Source organism: Paramormyrops kingsleyae, chromosome 1 (assembly GCF_048594095.1).
Source record: "Paramormyrops kingsleyae isolate MSU_618 chromosome 1, PKINGS_0.4, whole genome shotgun sequence".
NCBI lineage: Eukaryota > Metazoa > Chordata > Actinopteri > Osteoglossiformes > Mormyridae > Paramormyrops > Paramormyrops kingsleyae.
In genome coordinates this window covers 18,795,444-18,814,127 of record NC_132797.1, presented here as the reverse complement: position 1 = coordinate 18,814,127, position 18,684 = coordinate 18,795,444, and the positions used below count along the sequence as shown (strand labels likewise).

General features: G+C 41.6%; 2 protein-coding genes across 3 annotated transcripts; one reads left to right on the top strand and one right to left on the bottom strand.

The window, feature by feature from the left end:
- Positions 1-3,620: 3,620 nt before the first annotated feature.
- LOC111846994 (probable G-protein coupled receptor 19) lies at positions 3,621-8,987 on the top strand. Its single transcript, XM_023817782.2, has 2 exons — positions 3,621-3,996; positions 7,544-8,987. The coding sequence occupies exon 2, from the start codon at positions 7,571-7,573 to the stop codon at positions 8,837-8,839; it is 1,269 nt and encodes a 422-aa protein (XP_023673550.2). The 5' UTR covers positions 3,621-3,996; positions 7,544-7,570; the 3' UTR covers positions 8,840-8,987.
- A 2,455-nt stretch (positions 8,988-11,442) lies between these two features.
- On the bottom strand, positions 11,443-14,834 carry crebl2 (cAMP responsive element binding protein-like 2). 2 transcript variants are annotated; one of them, XM_023817879.2, is made up of 3 exons: positions 14,611-14,834; positions 13,996-14,193; positions 11,443-13,682 (listed from the first exon to the last, which is right to left on the bottom strand). In XM_023817879.2, the coding sequence occupies exons 1-3, from the start codon at positions 14,623-14,625 to the stop codon at positions 13,524-13,526; spliced, it is 372 nt and encodes a 123-aa protein (XP_023673647.1). In that variant the 5' UTR covers positions 14,626-14,834; the 3' UTR covers positions 11,443-13,523. The 2 variants fall into 2 exon arrangements, with proteins under 2 accessions (XP_023673647.1, XP_023673648.1); XM_023817880.2 differs by having other exon boundaries at positions 14,695-14,834.
- Positions 14,835-18,684: the final 3,850 nt, after the last annotated feature.

Genomic DNA, 18,684 nt, shown 5'->3' with positions numbered 1-18,684 from the left:
TAGCTGCTCTCTGTCACAGGCTCTGCATCTTGGATGCATTCTCGCATTGTCCTATTATAGCAAAGGCTCTCAGAGACCCTGTGAAATGAACTGGACCGTAACAATGGGGGCTGTTCACCCCTCAGATCTTCCTTACTCAAGATATCTGCTTCCCCATCTGGGCTCTCCTCTAGCATGTTGCCACATGTCTGCAATATGTGTATGCAGTCTCATATTTCTGACACAATGAAAGTTTGTATGAGCACTATGGAATATGGTTAATTTTACTACTTTTATAGTCTCATGTTTTGTCCAAGCAGTCGGTTGAGGCTCCTTTTCAAGGATTTATAAGTTACAAGTATGCTGGTGTTTAGTCAGCCTGCAGTTGCTTTTTTAAAGTGAAAAATTATCATCTATTTGGTATAACCTGTATACTGAACCACCAATGTGGTCCAGCTTATTACAGTACATTCAATCAGGTATTCATATAAGAAGATATTTTCCCTGTTATTTAAATCTTTGAAAGTTCACCATCATGATTTTTCACGAGGTCTAAACCTTCAGGAAGCTCATGGTGAATAATCATATTGTGCCCCTGGACAAATTCTACTTATGTGTGTTTGGTGTATCAGTGAATAAAGGATCTGAATGCATGTTCGTGCAAGTTACTGAAAATGCACTCAGCAGGTGATAGTGGGTAAATGACCAAACCATCTGCAAGCTGTAGGACATGTTCACCGATTCAACATAGAACAAGAACTAACAAGTCTTCATTCTCCCCTGGGAGGGATGGAGGGATGGATAGATGGAGGGAGTCTTCATATGAGACGGAACCAAGTACGCTAGTGCCGCTCCCATTTTAAGTGTTTTTTTTTTGGGGTGAGGGTGGCTGTTACATCCTCCTTTCCTGATTTCTGAGATGTAATACAATCACGTAATAAAATTATTTTTTTTGATTTGATACATCCTTTTTTTCACTGCAATATTGGCTTTAGATTTGGCATGTGTGTTTGCGTATATCAGTATGTAGCACTAGAAGAAAACTATATATTTTGCTGTAAACTGAGGGCTGCTATGCCAAGGAGAAAGAACATCCTGTTTGTGGATTTTCAGACAACTGTGCTGCAACACCAAAGTGCGGCATAAGTAGCCTGTGACCGGAGGTATAAATATATTAGAGAATTAAATATACTTTCCTATATATAGAGTGTGTATGTATCCATTTCTTTGTGACTGATAGAGGTGAAAAATCCCCCTCTTAACCATCTGCTGCTGTGATAACAAATGCCACCAACACAGAGACAGTGATTCCACAGCCAATGCTCAGGGCTGCTTCTAAACAAGACTCAATGCTTTTGTGCAGCCAATTTAAATTACATGTTGAAGTCATTTTACATCATTTTTCTTTTAGGAGAAGTTACACATCAGTGGAATTTTTGATATTTACACTAAATCTCCCTACACTAAAACCCCTTGGGCCCTACCCAGTTTTGAGTAAGAAAGACAATGAAAGTATGCCTTTAACAAAAATGATTATACACCAGTTTATAATGGCACTTTGGGCATGTTTAACAATATGTTTGTACTCTGAGGAAGACATTGTCGAAATGTCTATCGGCTTTTGTAATAAAGAAAAAATATAAGGAAAAAAAATTTGTTTGATACTTATTAAGAAAGATATTCCTCTAAATAGTTTTTTTTTTTAAAGTGGTTATTTAAGCAATTTTGGTTGGTAGCTTCACCTACTAAAATGTTAATAGAAAAGGCCTCTCCTGAGTGCAGGTTTACCCTTTATTTTTGCAATGTGTCATAGTGACATCTACATGAAAGCCAGAACCCAAGGTTTCCCAGCAGAAGGTTGCCCATAGCCTCACACCACCTCCGCCAACTTGCCTTATTCCCAAAATGCATCCTGGTGCTTTTTCTTCCTCAGGTAAACAATGCACATGAACTCGGACGTCTCCATGATGTAACAAGAATTGTGACTCATCAGACCAGACCACCTTCCATTGCTCCATGGTCCAGTTCTGATGCTTACATGCGCAGTATAGGTGCAAGCTGTGATGCACTGTGTGTTCTGACACCTTTCTATCATAACCAGCATTAACTTTTTCAGTAATTTGTGCTACAGTAGCTTTCTTGTGGGATCAGACCAGATGGGCTAGCCTTCGCTCCCCATGCGCATCAATGAGCCTTGAGTGCCCTTTCATTGGTTCACCAGTTGGCCTTCCTTGGACCACTTTTGGTAGGTACTGACCACTGCAAACTGGGAACACCCCACAAGACCTGTCGTTTTGGAGATGCTCTGACCCAGTTGTCTAGCCATCACAAATTGGCCCTTGCCAAAGTTGCTCAGATCCTTACGCTTGCTCATTTTCCCTGCTACCAACACATCAACTTCAAGAACTGACTGGTCACTTGCCTCATACATGACGGCACCCTTGACATCTTTACAAAGATGCCATTGTAACGAGATAATCAATGTTATTCGCTTCACCTCTCAGTGGTTTTAATGTTATGGTTGATCAGTGTATACTGATAAAAAAATGGGAAAATGTCACTGACATCATTATTTTATATGCACTGAGGATAATTTTATCCGACAAACATCTTTTAGTCTCTCATTTAACATCCTCTTTTAATCATTTTGAAGAATTTTACACTTACTACTCCCCTAAGTATCTACCATCCTGTACGTGCTGGTGAGGTGAAAGCTAAAGTTTTCCTGATAATTCTGGGATTTACTGTAAATTGTTCACTGTGCTTAGTACAAATACAGAAGTGAGTCAGGTCTGGTATTTCAGCAATGTGAATGTATTGAAATGGCAGAGATTATCACTCTTATCATGGATCTTCTGTTGCTATCTTTCACAGCAGCACCAGGACATTATGGAAATGAAAAGGATCCTGAGGCTAATTGATGGTTCATGTGCCAGAACTGGGGCTGCATCTTGTGAAAATACTCTGAACTTGCTCCAGTCGAACAAGCACCCATTTGAATATGATCTCTATAACGTAGTAGTCCCATTACTAACGAATAATAAATGTTTACACGGTCTGTATCCTACATATTTGATAGGAATGTAGCCGCATATATTGTTTCATCCAAAGCAACCTGCAAAATTTGCTTCCACACCTAAGCTTATGTTTTCATAACGAGTGAAATTCTATAATAATGATAATATAATAACGACGTTACCCCTATCCTGTGCTTCCAAACGGCAAGAATTTTACAAATAAAAAGGGATCCCTATATATTCTGTTTCTTTAATTAATACAGAGTAACAGGCCTATTCGAAACCAGTGCGACTGAACGGCAAGCTAAACTTACAGTGCACATAACACACAAAATACTAATCACCACTGCGACTTTCAGTCGGAGTACTAAATCATTCTACATTGATTATTCGGAACAGTTCGGCACTGCATACTAACAAAGAAGGTTATTTGCGCAGTTAGCGCTCCTGTTTCACTTGGTGTATATCTTGTTTTATTAAAGCCCAACTGGTACTGCATGCACTATGGATCGATCCGTAGGTTCATTTCAATCACATTCGCGTCTTTGAGGTTTTGGGTGGGGTGGGAATATGCCGCTGTCCGGGGTCCTGAAGTCACGCATATTCCGCGCTTACACCAAGCGCTGTGTACGTGTGCAGTCCTCTCAGTGCCGTCGCGTTTGTTGCATCTGTGCATCAATCTCCATAGGCTATCTAAGCTTAATTTAATTCTGTACATACTGAGTGATCCGTCTAAGGTGTTTTCGTGGAAAAACACATGATCGCGCACTCACACACGCGATATTCTGTGTTGAGAGAGTGAGAAAAAATATATGGACTGATCATCAAGCTTCCCCCCCCCACGGCATCTTGTTTCGGTCCGAGTTGCCCTACATCCAAGCATCCTGCAAGAGAAAAAGACCGAGGCTGGATCTATGAGCCCGCATCTGGAGACAACGTGTGTTTCGCACAAATACGCCGAACGCCGGAATCACCATGTTATGCCCTTTGATTTGACGAGGTAGGCACGTTTGGTCACTTTGGTGGCTGTTTCGGGCGGTGAACGGCGTAGCCTGAAATACATATGGGGGACAGAATAGCTAATGACGGAGGTGAAAAAGCAATCGGGCGCATCAGTCTTACTGTTATTGCATTTTATTAGGAAGTGACGTTTTTAAAAGCTGCCCGTTTTCTTTGATCGGTTTTAAAATTACTTTCAATCCACAGGCCTGCTGGTAGGCTACTTGTTAAAAACAAAAAATATTGACTCAGTGTAAAAAATATGCAAGTACGTCCTATCCGAATGTTACTCGTTTGACTTGACATGTTTTGTTAGAGAAACATTGATCTTTGTATTGATTTTACGAGCAGCATGTTTGTCGTAAAAGGGCACCTATTGTGTACTGTTGCGCTTTTATTTGAAGATGATACAAACGCGAATAAATAATACGACGAGTAAAATTGCACGGACGAAATGTGGAAAAGCAGTACGAAAAGCTATAATATCACTGAATCTATGTTATCAGGCTAAGTGACTAAGGCACTGCTCCCCACTAAGTTCGGCAGGTTTCCGATGGAGAACTGTGGTCCTTCGTTGTAATGACATTATGGAAATTAAGACATTGGGCTGAAAAATTAAATTGCAGTTTGTGCAGCAAATATTCGTGTTTTTTTCCTAATCATCAACATTGCGTCCACTACCTTTGTATCACTAGCTCGAAAATGACCTTTGCATTAATCATTACTTGTTTGGACTACGAATTAGTAAATAAATCCACCGCGAATTGTACAGTTTATTCAAATTCAAAATTTAAAATTTTATTTTGTTTTTTCATATTTATTACAAACCACAATTTATATTTATTTGTGCATTTAGGCTACATTTGTGCATTGGTTATTCGGAACATTTGGGCGTTACTGATAAAAAAAAAATGTTACTGTCAATTAAAAACACCAATAGCACCAAATGCAGTGCGCATAAATATAACCATGTTTCCAGACTGTAAAGAAATGATTGAGTCTTTGAAATGATAGAGTACTTCTGAAAGCGAGTTCTGTTTATAACCTTGGATCCTGTGTCTTGCTCGTTAAAATCCAAAGGGTATTGGTATCTGTTGCACTATTAAAGATAACTTTTATTAAGATAACAGAACGACATCATCAACAACAACGACAATATCAACAACAATAATATAATCACCTTACAATATCTATACAAAGCAACTTCTTGAATTTATGATTATTTTTAAGATTGGTGTGTTTGATTTAAAATGTAGCTATTGTGTTAGAAAAGTTAGAAAGGAAAAACATTTCAAGATTTGTGCAAAACGTCGCCCTTCATTGTTTACCCAAAGAAGCACTGAGCTCCAGTGGAGAAGAATGTCTGGTTTTCTATAATTTTGCACTTTGCGCGTGTATATGAGGGTGTGTGTGAGCGTGTGCGCGCGAGTGTGTGTGCGCCTGAGCGCGAGACAGACGCGTGTCCAGTCCTGTCAGCACGTGCACATGGGACCCGGCGCAGCGCTGAGCAAGGTTGCCTAGGGAATACCCGGGCCAAAGCAGCGAAAGTAAACAGGAGACTGGCGATAAGCATAAACCCTCCCTTGTGGACACCTCACCTTCTTTAATTAATATCCGCCCTGAAGACTCGGGGGGTCGGGGTGGGGGGAGGCAGGTGCCCTGGCCTCGATCGCTTCCCTGGGTTACATCGCAGTTAGCGAGGCGGCCCACGGTCGGCGGTAAAATATGGAGCTTTACAACCGATGACATTTACACTCATGTGTTTGGCAGATATTAAACAATGGTGCGTGGCTTGATAAGTAAAAGACCTTAACTACACATCCGGTTAAACAGGGTACCCTTTCGCACAGGAAGCAGCCACGTACGCTGTCGCTGATGTTAAAAACAGCCTCAGTGGTTGGAAAAAAAGTCATTGGTTTTAAAGGGCTGATTCCACAACTCTATGTTTCCTCTAACTACGATGTACGAGAACCATTCAGTACGTATTTGTATAACTGGTATGTGTGACACGTATTTTAATAAATACCAAATGTCCCCAACAATGTAATAAAACCCTGCATTTTTGACGTTGTGGCCACCATTTTTTCGGGTCCCTACAAGGACTGTGAATGAAATAAAAAAAGTAAAAACGCCTAAAGTCTCGTATATTGTTTGGTTACTTATGGTTATGGTTAGGGCTGGGTAGGGGTTAAGGTCTTCATGTTGTGATTAGAGTTTTCCCCATAGAAATGAATGGAGAGTCCTCACAAAGATACAATTACAAACCTGTGTGTGTGTGTGTGAACAAATGGGTGGATTATAGATGCTGCATGGATGGGCATTACGCAGGGTAAAATCTGAAATGTCATTAAGCAGTTTTTTCAGGACTTCCATTTAGTTTCTGTGTCTTTCAGTAACTTGTAGGAATCTAAATCATCAAAGTTATGTTACTGTGGCTGAAATACAGTAAAATCTGCAGTGTTGATTTTAACTCGTGTCATTGCTTTCAGTAGTTCAAACTCTCCAGTTACTTTACTCATTTGTTTACCCCATATAAATGTCTCTTAAGTTCACACAGAGGCATCCCGTGAGAGCAGGATTTCATTAGTTTATTTTGCCTTAATTAGATGGTTTCTCCAAAGTATTCCCAACTGCTGTTTTAATTAATTATAATTCAGTGTAAAATGCACATATGCCTTTGTTTAGAACCTGGAGGGGTATTGTAAAACTTTGTTAAAATTCCCCTTTAGGTTTTGGATTTTGTCTTGTACAAAAATTTTGTGAGACTATTATTAAGTTTAAAAAGAACGTACAGAATATTTTTACTCTAATGCCCTGGTAGGTGTACTCATTTGGGCATTTTTGATACAAAAAATATTTTATATCATATCCACAAATAATAAATTGTAGAATCTGTCTGAGAGGGAAATTTCTGTAAATGTTCTAATGCCACTGGTTAAGTTAAAGCTGTAACAGAGCTGTTATTCATGGATGAGTACAAAGATAAACAAATCATCATGGAAGACTACCTGCATCACTGCATATAAGATGCAGATAAATTATTCATCAGGTAGTTACTTCTGTTATATTATCTTTTTCTTTCTTAGAGGACGTATTCATTCAAAATATCTTACAAAGGCTCCAGTTTACCAGCAAAGTCCACAAAAGACCAACAAAGGCTGTGTACTTTCATTAAGGGAGTGGGGTTGCATCAGAAGCATCTGCACCTCTACAATGGAGACCTGAAACGCAGATCTCTGTGCTAGTAAATCCGAGTCTGCGTGTGGCTGAGCTACGCTAGCACTATAGTAGACTGTAGTATTTAGGGTGACCTGTAGTATTCCACAACATCATTTATACTGTCTTTGACAGTTAAGATTTGGACCCTTAATCTATGGTATAACAGCATCTTACCTTGGAGTCAGAACTGCAGCCAACTTCAGTTACACCTGAATAGGTGTCTTTTTGTTACCATGAGGAGGACAAGAAAAAAACCTCTCAGATAGATTGAATATGTTTATTGTGTTTCATAAATCTGAAGTGAGATGTCCTTCTACCTTTTTCTGCAGGTCCTATTCAATACAAGAAGAGAAAAGATGGTGTATGCCCACTCGACGGACACCACAAAGCCGTCTCTGCAGTCTACTGCCATCACTCCTTCAGTGTTCTTCAACTCCAGTGAGGGGGACAATGCGACCTCCTGGCCCAGTGTCTCGAGCCTGCCTGATTGCCCCCGACAGGGTTCCCCTACCATTCCCAGTCCTAATGGCTCCCTCCCCTCATACACATTGTTGCCAGGAGAGGTGGTCCCTCTTGGCCTTGCTCTTGGAGCTCTATGGCTGGTTTCGGTGTTCGGCAACGCCTTGGTCTGCCTGGTCATCCACCGTAGCCGCAGGACCCAGTCTACCACCAACTACTTTGTGGTATCGGTGTCATGTGGGGACCTGCTGATGAGTCTGGGCTGCACCCCATTCACTCTGCTGCAGGTGATCTCCGGACAGTGGCCGTTGGGTAGTGGCCTATGCAAGGTGGTGCGCTACATCCAGTACTTGGCCCCTGGCATGCAGAGCTATGTGCTGCTATCCATCTGCCTGGACCGCTTCTACACTATCGTCTACCCGCTCAGCTTCAAGGTGTCCCGGGAGAAAGCCAAGAAGATGATCCTGGCATCATGGACCTTCAACGCAGCACTCGTGTCCCCCTGCTTCTTCTTCTATGGCTCATCGATGCACAGTCACTGTAACTTCTTCCTCCCGGGTGGCTGGGACGGCATTCTCTATGGCATGGTACACTTGCTCTTTGGTTTCCTGCTGCCTATACTCCTCATACTCCTGTTCTACCAGAAAGTGGTAAAGTACATCTGGAGGATTGGTACAGATGGACGCACAGTGAGGAGGACGATGAACATTGTTCCCAGGACTAAGGTCAAGACCATTAAGATGTTTCTTTTGCTCAATGCTGTCTTTCTTGTAACCTGGATGCCATTCTACATTGCCCAGCTGTGGCACCCCAGTGAAGATGGCTCACAGCAGGGCGTATCTTTCTTCATGGCCATCACTTTGGTCTCCTTCAGCTCCTCTGCCTTCAAACCCACGCTGTACTGTGTTTACAATGCTAACTTCCGGCGGGGCATGAAGGAGACCTTCTGTATGTCGTCCATGAAGTGCTACCGCAGCAATGCATACACCATCACCACAAGCTCCCGGATGGCCAAGAAGAACTATGTGGGGATAGTGGAGATCCCCGCCCTGGCACAGCATAGGTCCGTCACCAAGGACTCCATCTACAGCACCTTCGACCGTGATGCGAAGGAGAAGAAGTTGGCGTGGCCTATCAACACCAACCCACCCAACACATTTGTGTGATTGCAGTCACACACTCAGAATAAAGGTTTGCAAGGATCCTCTATGCCTGCCATTGCACTGCTAGAGGTTCTACTCCTGTCCATTTTCATTCACATTTCTACATTTCTACAGTCTACAGATAAAAAGGCAAATAAAACACTGAATCAGGTGTCCGTGCCTCCAGTTCCCCTTGAGCTAACAAGCTAACACGCTATGGGATTTGATATTAGCGTAGCAGGAGTGTTTATTTTCAGAAGCAATTCAGTGCTTTGCTCATGGTCACATCACCCACTTACCACAAACTTCAGAACACAAGTCCAGTTTCCTCACCACCAAACCACTTTCTGCTGGGCTGGTATCTTTGGTCTTCGTTGATTGTAATCAAGCTCATGTTTTTTTTTTTTAATGTCAGGCTGAAATTAACTCTGTATAAGTTGCACTCCAGTTGCCTACAAACACAAGGGGCTGGAACGTGTCACACTACGTTTTCCATTAAAACTGGAAGAAGGATTGAAGGCACCGCTGTGATCCAGAATGACAGTACAGACCATGGTGGAAGTGATCCAAGGGTCTTGGTCTTTGGCGCCTCTGTTTCTGTTATCACAGGTTGAAAGTCACAGCTAAATAAAAAGTAACACCACACTGCTCTCCCATAGTATGGATTTGAGCTAAAGTGGAATAGAATACATACATTGGAATAAATGGGAAATGCATGTAGGAGCCCCACCCATGGATAATACCATCTCTAGCTACATATGGTGGGGGGGTGCTTACTGTCATGTTTGACAGAGCAGCCACTTGTGTTACCACGAGCCGTCGTCCCCGGTGTCCGTCTCTCTCAGTTGTGTATCTCTGGCACCTGCGCATATATGCATCTGTGAACATGAGCAGCTGGGAAACAAATCTTTCACCATACAGGCCTACAAATGAGAGGACGGACATTTTAGGAATCTTTTTTAGAAGCAATTTTACACGCACACATTATGTAAGTCTCCCATTGGACAAAAAAGAATAAATAGATTATCTTCTGGAGGGCAGTGTTGTGTGTTGTATGCATTGATGCTGTATTGTTCTGTAGTGTGAATGGGCAGTGCTTAATTTGTAATCCCTGTTATTGGCCACGCTGTCACGCATGTGTACGTGCGTGATGTGGGAATTCGTGGCACACACCGGGAAAATGAGGCTCCCAGAAAAACAGTGTAATTCAAACCCTGGGCAGACGTATGTCAAAAAAATCATACAACACAACCGATTTTATGAAAAAAAAACACTTCTTTAGTTCAATTTGTATTTATTCCAAAGTTTAACTCAAATGAATTGTAAGTTGAATTATATTGCGTTCTGCGTTTGAGGTGGTGGAGCGCAGCTGAACTCTGGCACAAAAAAAAAGCACTGTGGATGTGTAGAGTCACTGCAAAGTCGGCTCTGGTACCTCTGCAGTGACATGATTGGTCAAACTCCCATTGCGGCTCATTGGTTTTTCCGTATAGCTCTGGGCCAACACAAACCATGTCAACCCACAACATGGATTCTGCCCCTTGCTTCTAAAATAGCTGTAAGGGGAATGCTGCTTTCATGTGATGGTGCAGAGGCAAAAATGAGTACAAGTGTAGAATATAAATAAACTGCTGGTTCTCTGCACGTGCTTTAGCTTACTCTGAAGCAGCCCCAAATGTCCAAAAACAGAAATAGCACAAAGTGCACGGTACCAGCAGCCGCCGGGACCGCACTGGAACGCATCAGCCTCAAGATGCACCTACCTGTTACATGGTCAGTGTCAGCACACTCACATTCTCACGCATAGGAGTTTCCCTCAACACAACGAAACCAAAACAGGTTCCTCAGGGTTTACTGCAGTGTTAACAAAGGGCCTGTATTGTTTTCAGCACAACTGTAATGTTAAAGCTATCACATTTTTATTTCTTCGTATTAAGCCAGCGTTTACATTTCAGCAAGACAGTTGGGGCAGCACTTTGTCCGGAAAATCCATCTAAATGCCTGCAATCATGATTGTAAGTGAAACGTGTCACTCAAACATTTATTACATTAAGAATGAATCTTGATAATGTCCACGGATTATCTGCCATTAGGCTCTAGGTGCTGTGCTGTTCTTCCCCCACCCACACTTATCAGCCAATAGCAACGTTTCTCAATAAGGGTCATTGCGTAGGATGGAGATGATTGGACAAGCAGTGTGTCAGTTATACTGCAATCTGCATAAAGGTTGTATACTATAGTGAATCAGATGTTATTTTTCTCCACTAGCAGACATTTTTCTCCACTAGAGGAATGAGGTAAAGACTAATTTCATGAAGAATTCTTGCAACAGCAATGTGTAAAGTCCTGCAGTCCCATCATACAAATTAGGATGAAGAATTTGAAGTTTCAGGCAATTCATGACCCGTCTTGAAATTTGTAGTTCTTCAGAGAATCTTCCTGAAAGCTTCTTTATGCATTTGCAAGAGTATTTTTTTGAGAATCCTAATGTATAATCACTTTTGTATACGGTCCTGAACATTTGAAAAATTGTGCACATTTTCCCTCAGTTGGTCATGCTCAATGACAACATATTTGCTAACGCTATGCATAACTAGATGAACATTTAAATGTACGAACATTTAAAATGGTTTCTTAATGGTTTATTTTTTAAGAATGTGATCACAAACAACATACAACATGAACTTCTTAAGGGGATGTAAATAAATATACATGAATTTAACTGTAGAGTCCAAACTCAGCGATACAATTAAATTAATCAGTCAAAAAAAATAGAATTGGGGGACCAGAAAATGCCCTTAGATATCAATCACTTCAAAAAAGGGCCAAAAAGACACAGCAAGATAAAACAATATGAGACAGCAAGAGTGAAACCTTTTGGAGTACAAACATAACGGCAACACGCACACACAATCCTTCAAGGACACTTTGGCATTTCCCCATTACCCCATATAGTACGAGAACCCCGTTTTTAAAACATAGTTTTAACGTCTGTTCAGTTCTCATAAGAGGAAATAAATAAATACCATCAAATCTGGGGGATTTTTGAACAGACAAGCATGACGAAACCAAAAGAAAGAAATGCCAACTGACAGCTGCTCCCTTTCTTCAGGCCCCATGCAGCTTAGTAGTTATTGCCACTTATTACCACAGAAAATAGGTGCAAGAAGTGTCTTCACCCTTCCTTTTGGATCCCAGCTGATCCCTCTCTCTCTCTCCATCATTTTTAATTACAAATACAACGCTGATGAACAACAAAATCTTATACTGGCTACAAGGTAACCAGAGGCTTAACTTTTTTTTTCCAAAATGATTTGGTTCATCTATAGCTAACGTGAAAAGGTTTAGTGTGCACAGTACAGCACATAGCTTTTAGCTGTGTTGTGAGAGCACATACACATAATGAAACACAGGGAACGTTCGGTCATGATTAAAGCTCCTTTTTGTATAGTACGATCACAATGCCTTTCCATCAAGCCTCTCTGTCCTTGGAAGGTTAACAGTGAGCTCATTTGTACAGATATATACATACATGAAATCAGATGGAGGGAAACGTTAACAAAACTCTTTTAGTGCAATTTATAGTAACATAATAACATACATAACACAAAAACAAAGGCTAGGAAAAAAAAATGTCAGCGTCGATCACAGTTATTACCCATTTTCTTTGTTAACTCAGTGTGGTCTTCAGTTCTTGGACATATCTCTTTTGGCACTCAAGCAAGTGGATCATCACAAAGTGTATTTTCTTCTAAAAAAAAAACCAAAAAAACAAATTGACCTCTCGTCCTTGTGCCAGTAAAGGAGCATCTCAGAAAAGGACAATAGTCCATACTTGCGTGAAGTGGGGGAGTCACGAGGACGAGAGGCTGGAGCCCTGGGCCAGCGGCCGCGCCCGCATTAAGGTGACAGAAGTGTGGCTGGCCGTCTCTGGTCATTCCTCCTCTACAGAGCGGGCCTGCCTTCTCTAGGTGCATTTGTGCGTTCGTCATTGATCCGCATGTGTACCAGAGGCCTGGATTTCAGACTTCACACACGCTCGACTGCCCCCCACCACACACACACTGAAGAGAGACTTCCTTTCAGTGAGTCTAATTAAAAAAAGCATGTCTGCTGCTCGCGTACCTCCTAGGCCTTTACAAAAATAAGTTCTGCTTCCACACCTACTCAGCAAAAATGGACATCTGGACAAACTAGGTCACCACTGATTTAAAACCTTACACACATCATTTATAAAACAGCTTCCACAAAGTTTTCCAGAGTATGGACCACACTACGGCGAAAGGTTTTCATTCCTAACAGGAATATAGCTAGAGTTGTCTACTCATAATAGCAAAATATAGCATCCGTTAGCAGATTTAGTCTGCCTTCCACATAAAAAATTATCATTTCTATGATACAGAAGCCTTATTAGCATACAAATGCACACAGTGATAGAGAAAACATAAGGTAAAAAAACAGGCTAACAGTAAATTTACACATCTTTACAAAGTACCTTCATTATCGCATGCCCACTCTTTTATATCAGTAATTTCGAACAACGCAGCTTTAACTGACTAGTCAACTTACATCCAGCTCCTACAAATATCGTAACAGAAACCTGTGCAATATACAAACTCTACAGTGCAAAAGAGACTACTGTGAAAAACACACGCAAAGGCAGAGTTTTCACTGTCACCTCAAAGGCTTTTGCTTACACTTGTCCACCCTAAACCAGCTTACTCTGCCCATTACTGGCTGTGTGACCCTTTCCATTCTTAGGAGGCTTGCTGGTGCTTTGGGACGTCTTCTGCTCATCTCCCGTCAGCAAGGCCTTGATTTCGGATGGGATCTTCCCCTGGTCCATCGCAGAGCACCACTGCTTGTACTACCACACAAACAGGAGGAGAGAGAATATTCTTGGAAGGGAAAGCCACTGCTGAGCCACATCTATCTCTTAAGTTCTAGTCCCAGATAAGCATCCAAAAATGACCGGTCACACATCTGGATGAAGATGTCTATCAAATGTGTAGTTTTGGTTTCAACATCCGTAGGGACCAAATCAGCCCTGAGTCCCCAGTCCCTTAAACACACACAGTACTCCCATAATGGTAGGAGACAAGTCCCTACCATCCATACCCAAACTGACACCTATCATTCAAGTGTGATATACAAAGACTGCCATCCCTGCTCAGTCCTACCATCTCCAGTTCCTCCCGCAGCGCACAGATGGCCCTCTCTTTACTGGACACCAGCTCTTCCAAATACTGGTAGCGCAGCTTCTTGCGGGCCCGGCACTCCCGTGCGCTCTGCCTGCTCCGCTCCAGCTTGGCTTTCAGGTCGATTTTGGCCGGCTTACGTCCACGCTTGCCCGGCTTCTTCACTTTGCCGCCCACCATCTGCATCAGGCACAGGGCTCGTCATGTGTTTTTCCTAACTTTAACTGTAACAATTAAGGTTCCTGCTTTGCAGGCTCCGGAAGCATCGGATGTTTCCAACAGCTCGACTATTTTTGGCTGAAAAACAGCGCTGTTGAAGAACATCGCGTTTTGCTTCAGTTTTGCACGCTTGCATCCTCATTAGCGGCTAATTCTAAACGCACACGACTTTCCGTGAGCCAATGTTTCAGCAGATCTCAGCTGTGCTACCTGACATGTACTGCAAAATCTACATCTAATACACGAAAGATCAGGTAGTGAATTTATGCAGATCCTCGAAAGCCAACGGCCAGATCTATTATACTCCGGACTTAAACCAACCCCGTCAATGATAAGTAGGTCAGTGATCGGCCTGCATAGCTGCCTTTATTTTCTTACCTTGCTGTCGTCCATTTTGGACTGCTCCGGCAACCAAACAGATAACTATCCCGACAAAATGCAACAATGACCAGCTGAACTTACCACGTTTGGTTTATAGGAGAACAGCTTATCTTTTACTTAACGCTCACAGATATGACACGTAAGATATACGATATAACAGGCTGCTTCTTGCATGTCAACAACATTCCTCCCAATCCTTTTATTGCCCTCGTCACTTCCTGTTATGGTTACGTCACACAGGTCAAGCACTCTCGGACTTATGGGTATTGGAGTTTTCCGTTGCATGCTGGAAATGTTTCCCGTTCCTCCATTTATCAAAAGTATTGAGCAAAAAGCAAATTATATACGCTAACGCTGGTAAAATGGAAATTTGCATCTCTTAAAACTGATTTGGTTCTCTTTTTTATTGGCAAACTAGAGTCTTTGATATTTAAGTTGTTAATTTCTAATTCTTATTTTTTTCTACAGTACCTGATAAGAATTTGTACACAATATAGTATAAATGTATACATTGCTTTATACAAGATAAAGAAATAATGCAAAATTCATGACGACAGATTTTATTCTTCATGAACGTCACACCTGTTAAAGTGATAGCACCCCTGATGTCTTATAAATGATCGGTGTATGTGAGAAAAGGCTGGTCAGACGCTCTCTGAGTGAACCGTTCACAAAAGCGAAGCAGTCTGATGATTGCCATGGTAAATATGGCTACAGAGTACAATAGGGTGCATTGAGAAATCTCACAGGCATCAGGGCACAAACATCTGGCAGGAAAACAACAGCCCACCATTGTTGTGGGAATATTAGGACGGGGCAGAGGTGGGGAAGCTGTGGGCAAGTCATGTGAAATTCACAAAATGTTTTGGGCTCAGTGTTGCCCACAGGTCTGGCCCTGGAAGTCACTCTGCCCATCAAACAGAAATGCATGTGCTATAATTTTAGTAGTGTTTTTGGTGAGGCATATGGACCACTAGTGAAACACCAGAATTCAGATTTAAAATAATCTTTTTTAATTTGGAAAAGAATCTATTAATGTCATAACTTCACTTTGGGAAATTCCATCTGATTCTGAACCACAGAATACACCAAATCATTAATTGTACCCCTGCCTTTTGCCCTGGGATGGACTGACTTCCTATCCAGGGTTCACCCCTGCATGGACAAGACTGTGTGTTTTCTCCCTGGATTTCCTCTCGGTGCTTTGGTTTCTACCAATGATCCAAACACATGCAGTTATGCAAACTGTTGTCTCTCGGCTGCCCATAGTTGCTACAGTAATCTTTAGTACTTCATTGTATTGTTCTTGTATGTTGTGCAGTCGTTATGTAAGCAATTTCCTTTGGGATTAATAAAGTTTTCTGATTTCTGATAGTGAATGTGAATGTGTGCGTGCATGTGAATTGGCATCATGCTCATCAGCAAAAGTGCTTAGAAACCACAGAATCTGTTGCTTAATCAAAATGTTAACATTTAACAAACATTTTAACATGACCAGATAAACACCTTGCAGTGTTTAGCTTAACCGCCCCCCAAGCTGTCCTCCATAGTATTTCGAGTGGAACGTTTCTTACGATGTGGTCACCCTTTCTCTGTAATTCAAAGAATGCAGTCCAGGTGAGGTAGTGCCTTCCCTGTTACATGACTATGCAAGAATGTGCAATTGAATAAGCACCCTGCTATTCTCCGACCTTCCAGTGTGTCTCATTTTATGAGATGCCTGACATCTTTATCAACATAAATGGATAAGCAGTTGCTGAAAATGGTAGATGAAAAATATCTACCAACGATTGAACACTGTCTGTCTGGTCACACATGGTGGGTATGTGTGCATAATATATATATATATATATATATATATATATATATATATATATATATATATATATATATATATATATATATATATATATATATATATATACACACACTCACCTAAAGGATTATTAGGAATACCATACTAATACGGTGTTTGACCCCCTTTCGCCTTCAGAATTGCCTTAATTCTATGTGGCATTGATTCAACAAGGTGCTGAAAGCATTCTTTAGAAATGTTGGCCCATATTGATAGGATAGCATCTTGCAGTTGATGGAGATTTGTGGGATGCACATCCAGGGCACGAAGCTCCCGTTCCACCACATCCCAAAGATGCTCTATTGGGTTGAGATCTGGTGACTCTGGGGGCCATTGTAGTACAGTGAACTCATTGTCATGTTCAAGAATCCAATTTGAAATGATTCAAGCTTTGTGACATGGTGCATTATCCTGCTGGAAGTAGCCATCAGAGGATGGGTACATGGTGGTCATAAAGGGATGGACATGGTCAGAAACAATGCTCAGGTAGGCTGTGGCATTTAAACGATGCCCAATTGGCACTAAGGGGCCTAAAGTGTGCCAAGAAAACATCCCCCACACCATTACACCACCACCAGCAGCCTGCACAGTGGTAACAAGGCATGATGGATCCATGTTCTCATTCTGTTTACGCCAAATTCTGACTCTACCATTTGAATGTCTCAACAGAAATCGAAACTCATCAGACCAGGCAACATTTTTCCAGTCTTCAACTGTCCAATTTTGGTGAGCTCGTGCAAATTGTAGCCTGTTTTTCCTATTTGTAGTGGAGATGAGTGGTACCCGGTGGGGTCTTCTGCTGTTGTAGCCCATCCGCCTCAAGGTTGTGCGTGTTGTGGCTTCACAAATGCTTTGTTGCATACCTCAGTTGTAACGAGTGGTTATTTCAGTCAAAGTTGCTCTTCTATCAGCTTGAATCAGTCGGCCCATTCTCCTCTGACCTCTAGCATCAACAAGGCATTTTCGCCCACAGGACTGCCGCATACTGGATGTTTTTCCCTTTGCACACCATTCTTTGTAAACCCTAGAAATGGTTGTGCGTGAAAATCCCAGTAACTGAGCAGATTGTGAAATACTCAGACCGGCCCGTCTGGCACCAACAACCATGCCACGCTCAAAATTGCTTAAATCACATTTCTTTCCCATTCTGACATTCAGTTTGGAGTTAAGGAGATTGTCTTGACCAGGACCACACCCCTAAATGCATTGAAGCAACTGCCATGTGATTGGTTGATTAGATAATTACATTAATGAGAAATTGAACAGGTGTTCCTAATAATCCTTTAGGTCAGTGTATATATATATAAATATATATATATATATATATATATATATATATATATAGAGAGAGAGAGAGAGAGAGAGAGAGAGAGAGCACAATTCATTACACACATATGACTGCGCAAATTGACATAAAAGTCGGTTATATACATTTATGGTGTGTGTTTATTGGACAGCTATATATACTTTGTTGTAGCGATATAGTGTGAAACATAATAAACATCCTTGGTGGCCTAATGGTTAGGAACATGCACTTGTAATTGAAAGATTATTGGTTCAAATCCCTGGCCAGTAAAGTACCACTGAAGTACCCTCCGCAAGGTACTGCTCCCTGGGTGCTGAATTAGCTGACCCCCTTGCTGTGACACATGGGTTAAATGTGGAGGACACATTTCATTGTTGTGTGTCAGCAAGAACAACTAAACACTTTCTCTTTTAAAAACTGACTGATAGGGTCTATCTGTATCTTGCACAATTTACAGGTGTTGTCTGGACAGGTCTGGATACTATGTAGACAAAGTGCTTGCAAATTTTACTGAAATGGCCTGGAGACGTTATCAAAGAAGGTCACAGAGTTTGGGAAAGAAAACTTCAGTGGCCTGTGATGGACTAGCTTCCTGTCCACATTCCTCTATTGCACCCTATTGCCAGGCATAAGCATAATGAGGCTTTGTCCTAGAAATGTGCTTTGAAGATGGGCAAAAATTTAGTTTTCTAGTTTTACTATTATGTGGAGATTCAGACATATATCTTTAGTGACATGAAAGTTTACCTTGTATGACTGAGATGATATCTTGCTTGATTTTAAGTGTCCCAGGTACAGGTGGAATTTTTATAGAAAATTCCAGTAGCTGAAAATGTGCCCTGACAAACTGGGGACTCAGGAGGTGTGTTTTCCATACATCCCCAGAAGGCATCTGCCGGCTTGCGGTTAT

What these genes read in the sequence shown, in the direction of transcription:
- crebl2 (XM_023817879.2), bottom strand. An exon ending in TGCGGGAGGAACTGGAGATG is followed by an intron (nt 13,683 to 13,995) that starts GTAGGACTGAGC and finishes TTTGTGTGGTAG; the next exon opens with TACAAGCAGTGGTGCTCTGC.
- LOC111846994 (XM_023817782.2), top strand. Translation starts at nt 7,571, where the DNA reads ATGGTGTATGCCCACTCGACGGACACCACAAAGCCGTCTCTGCAGTCT.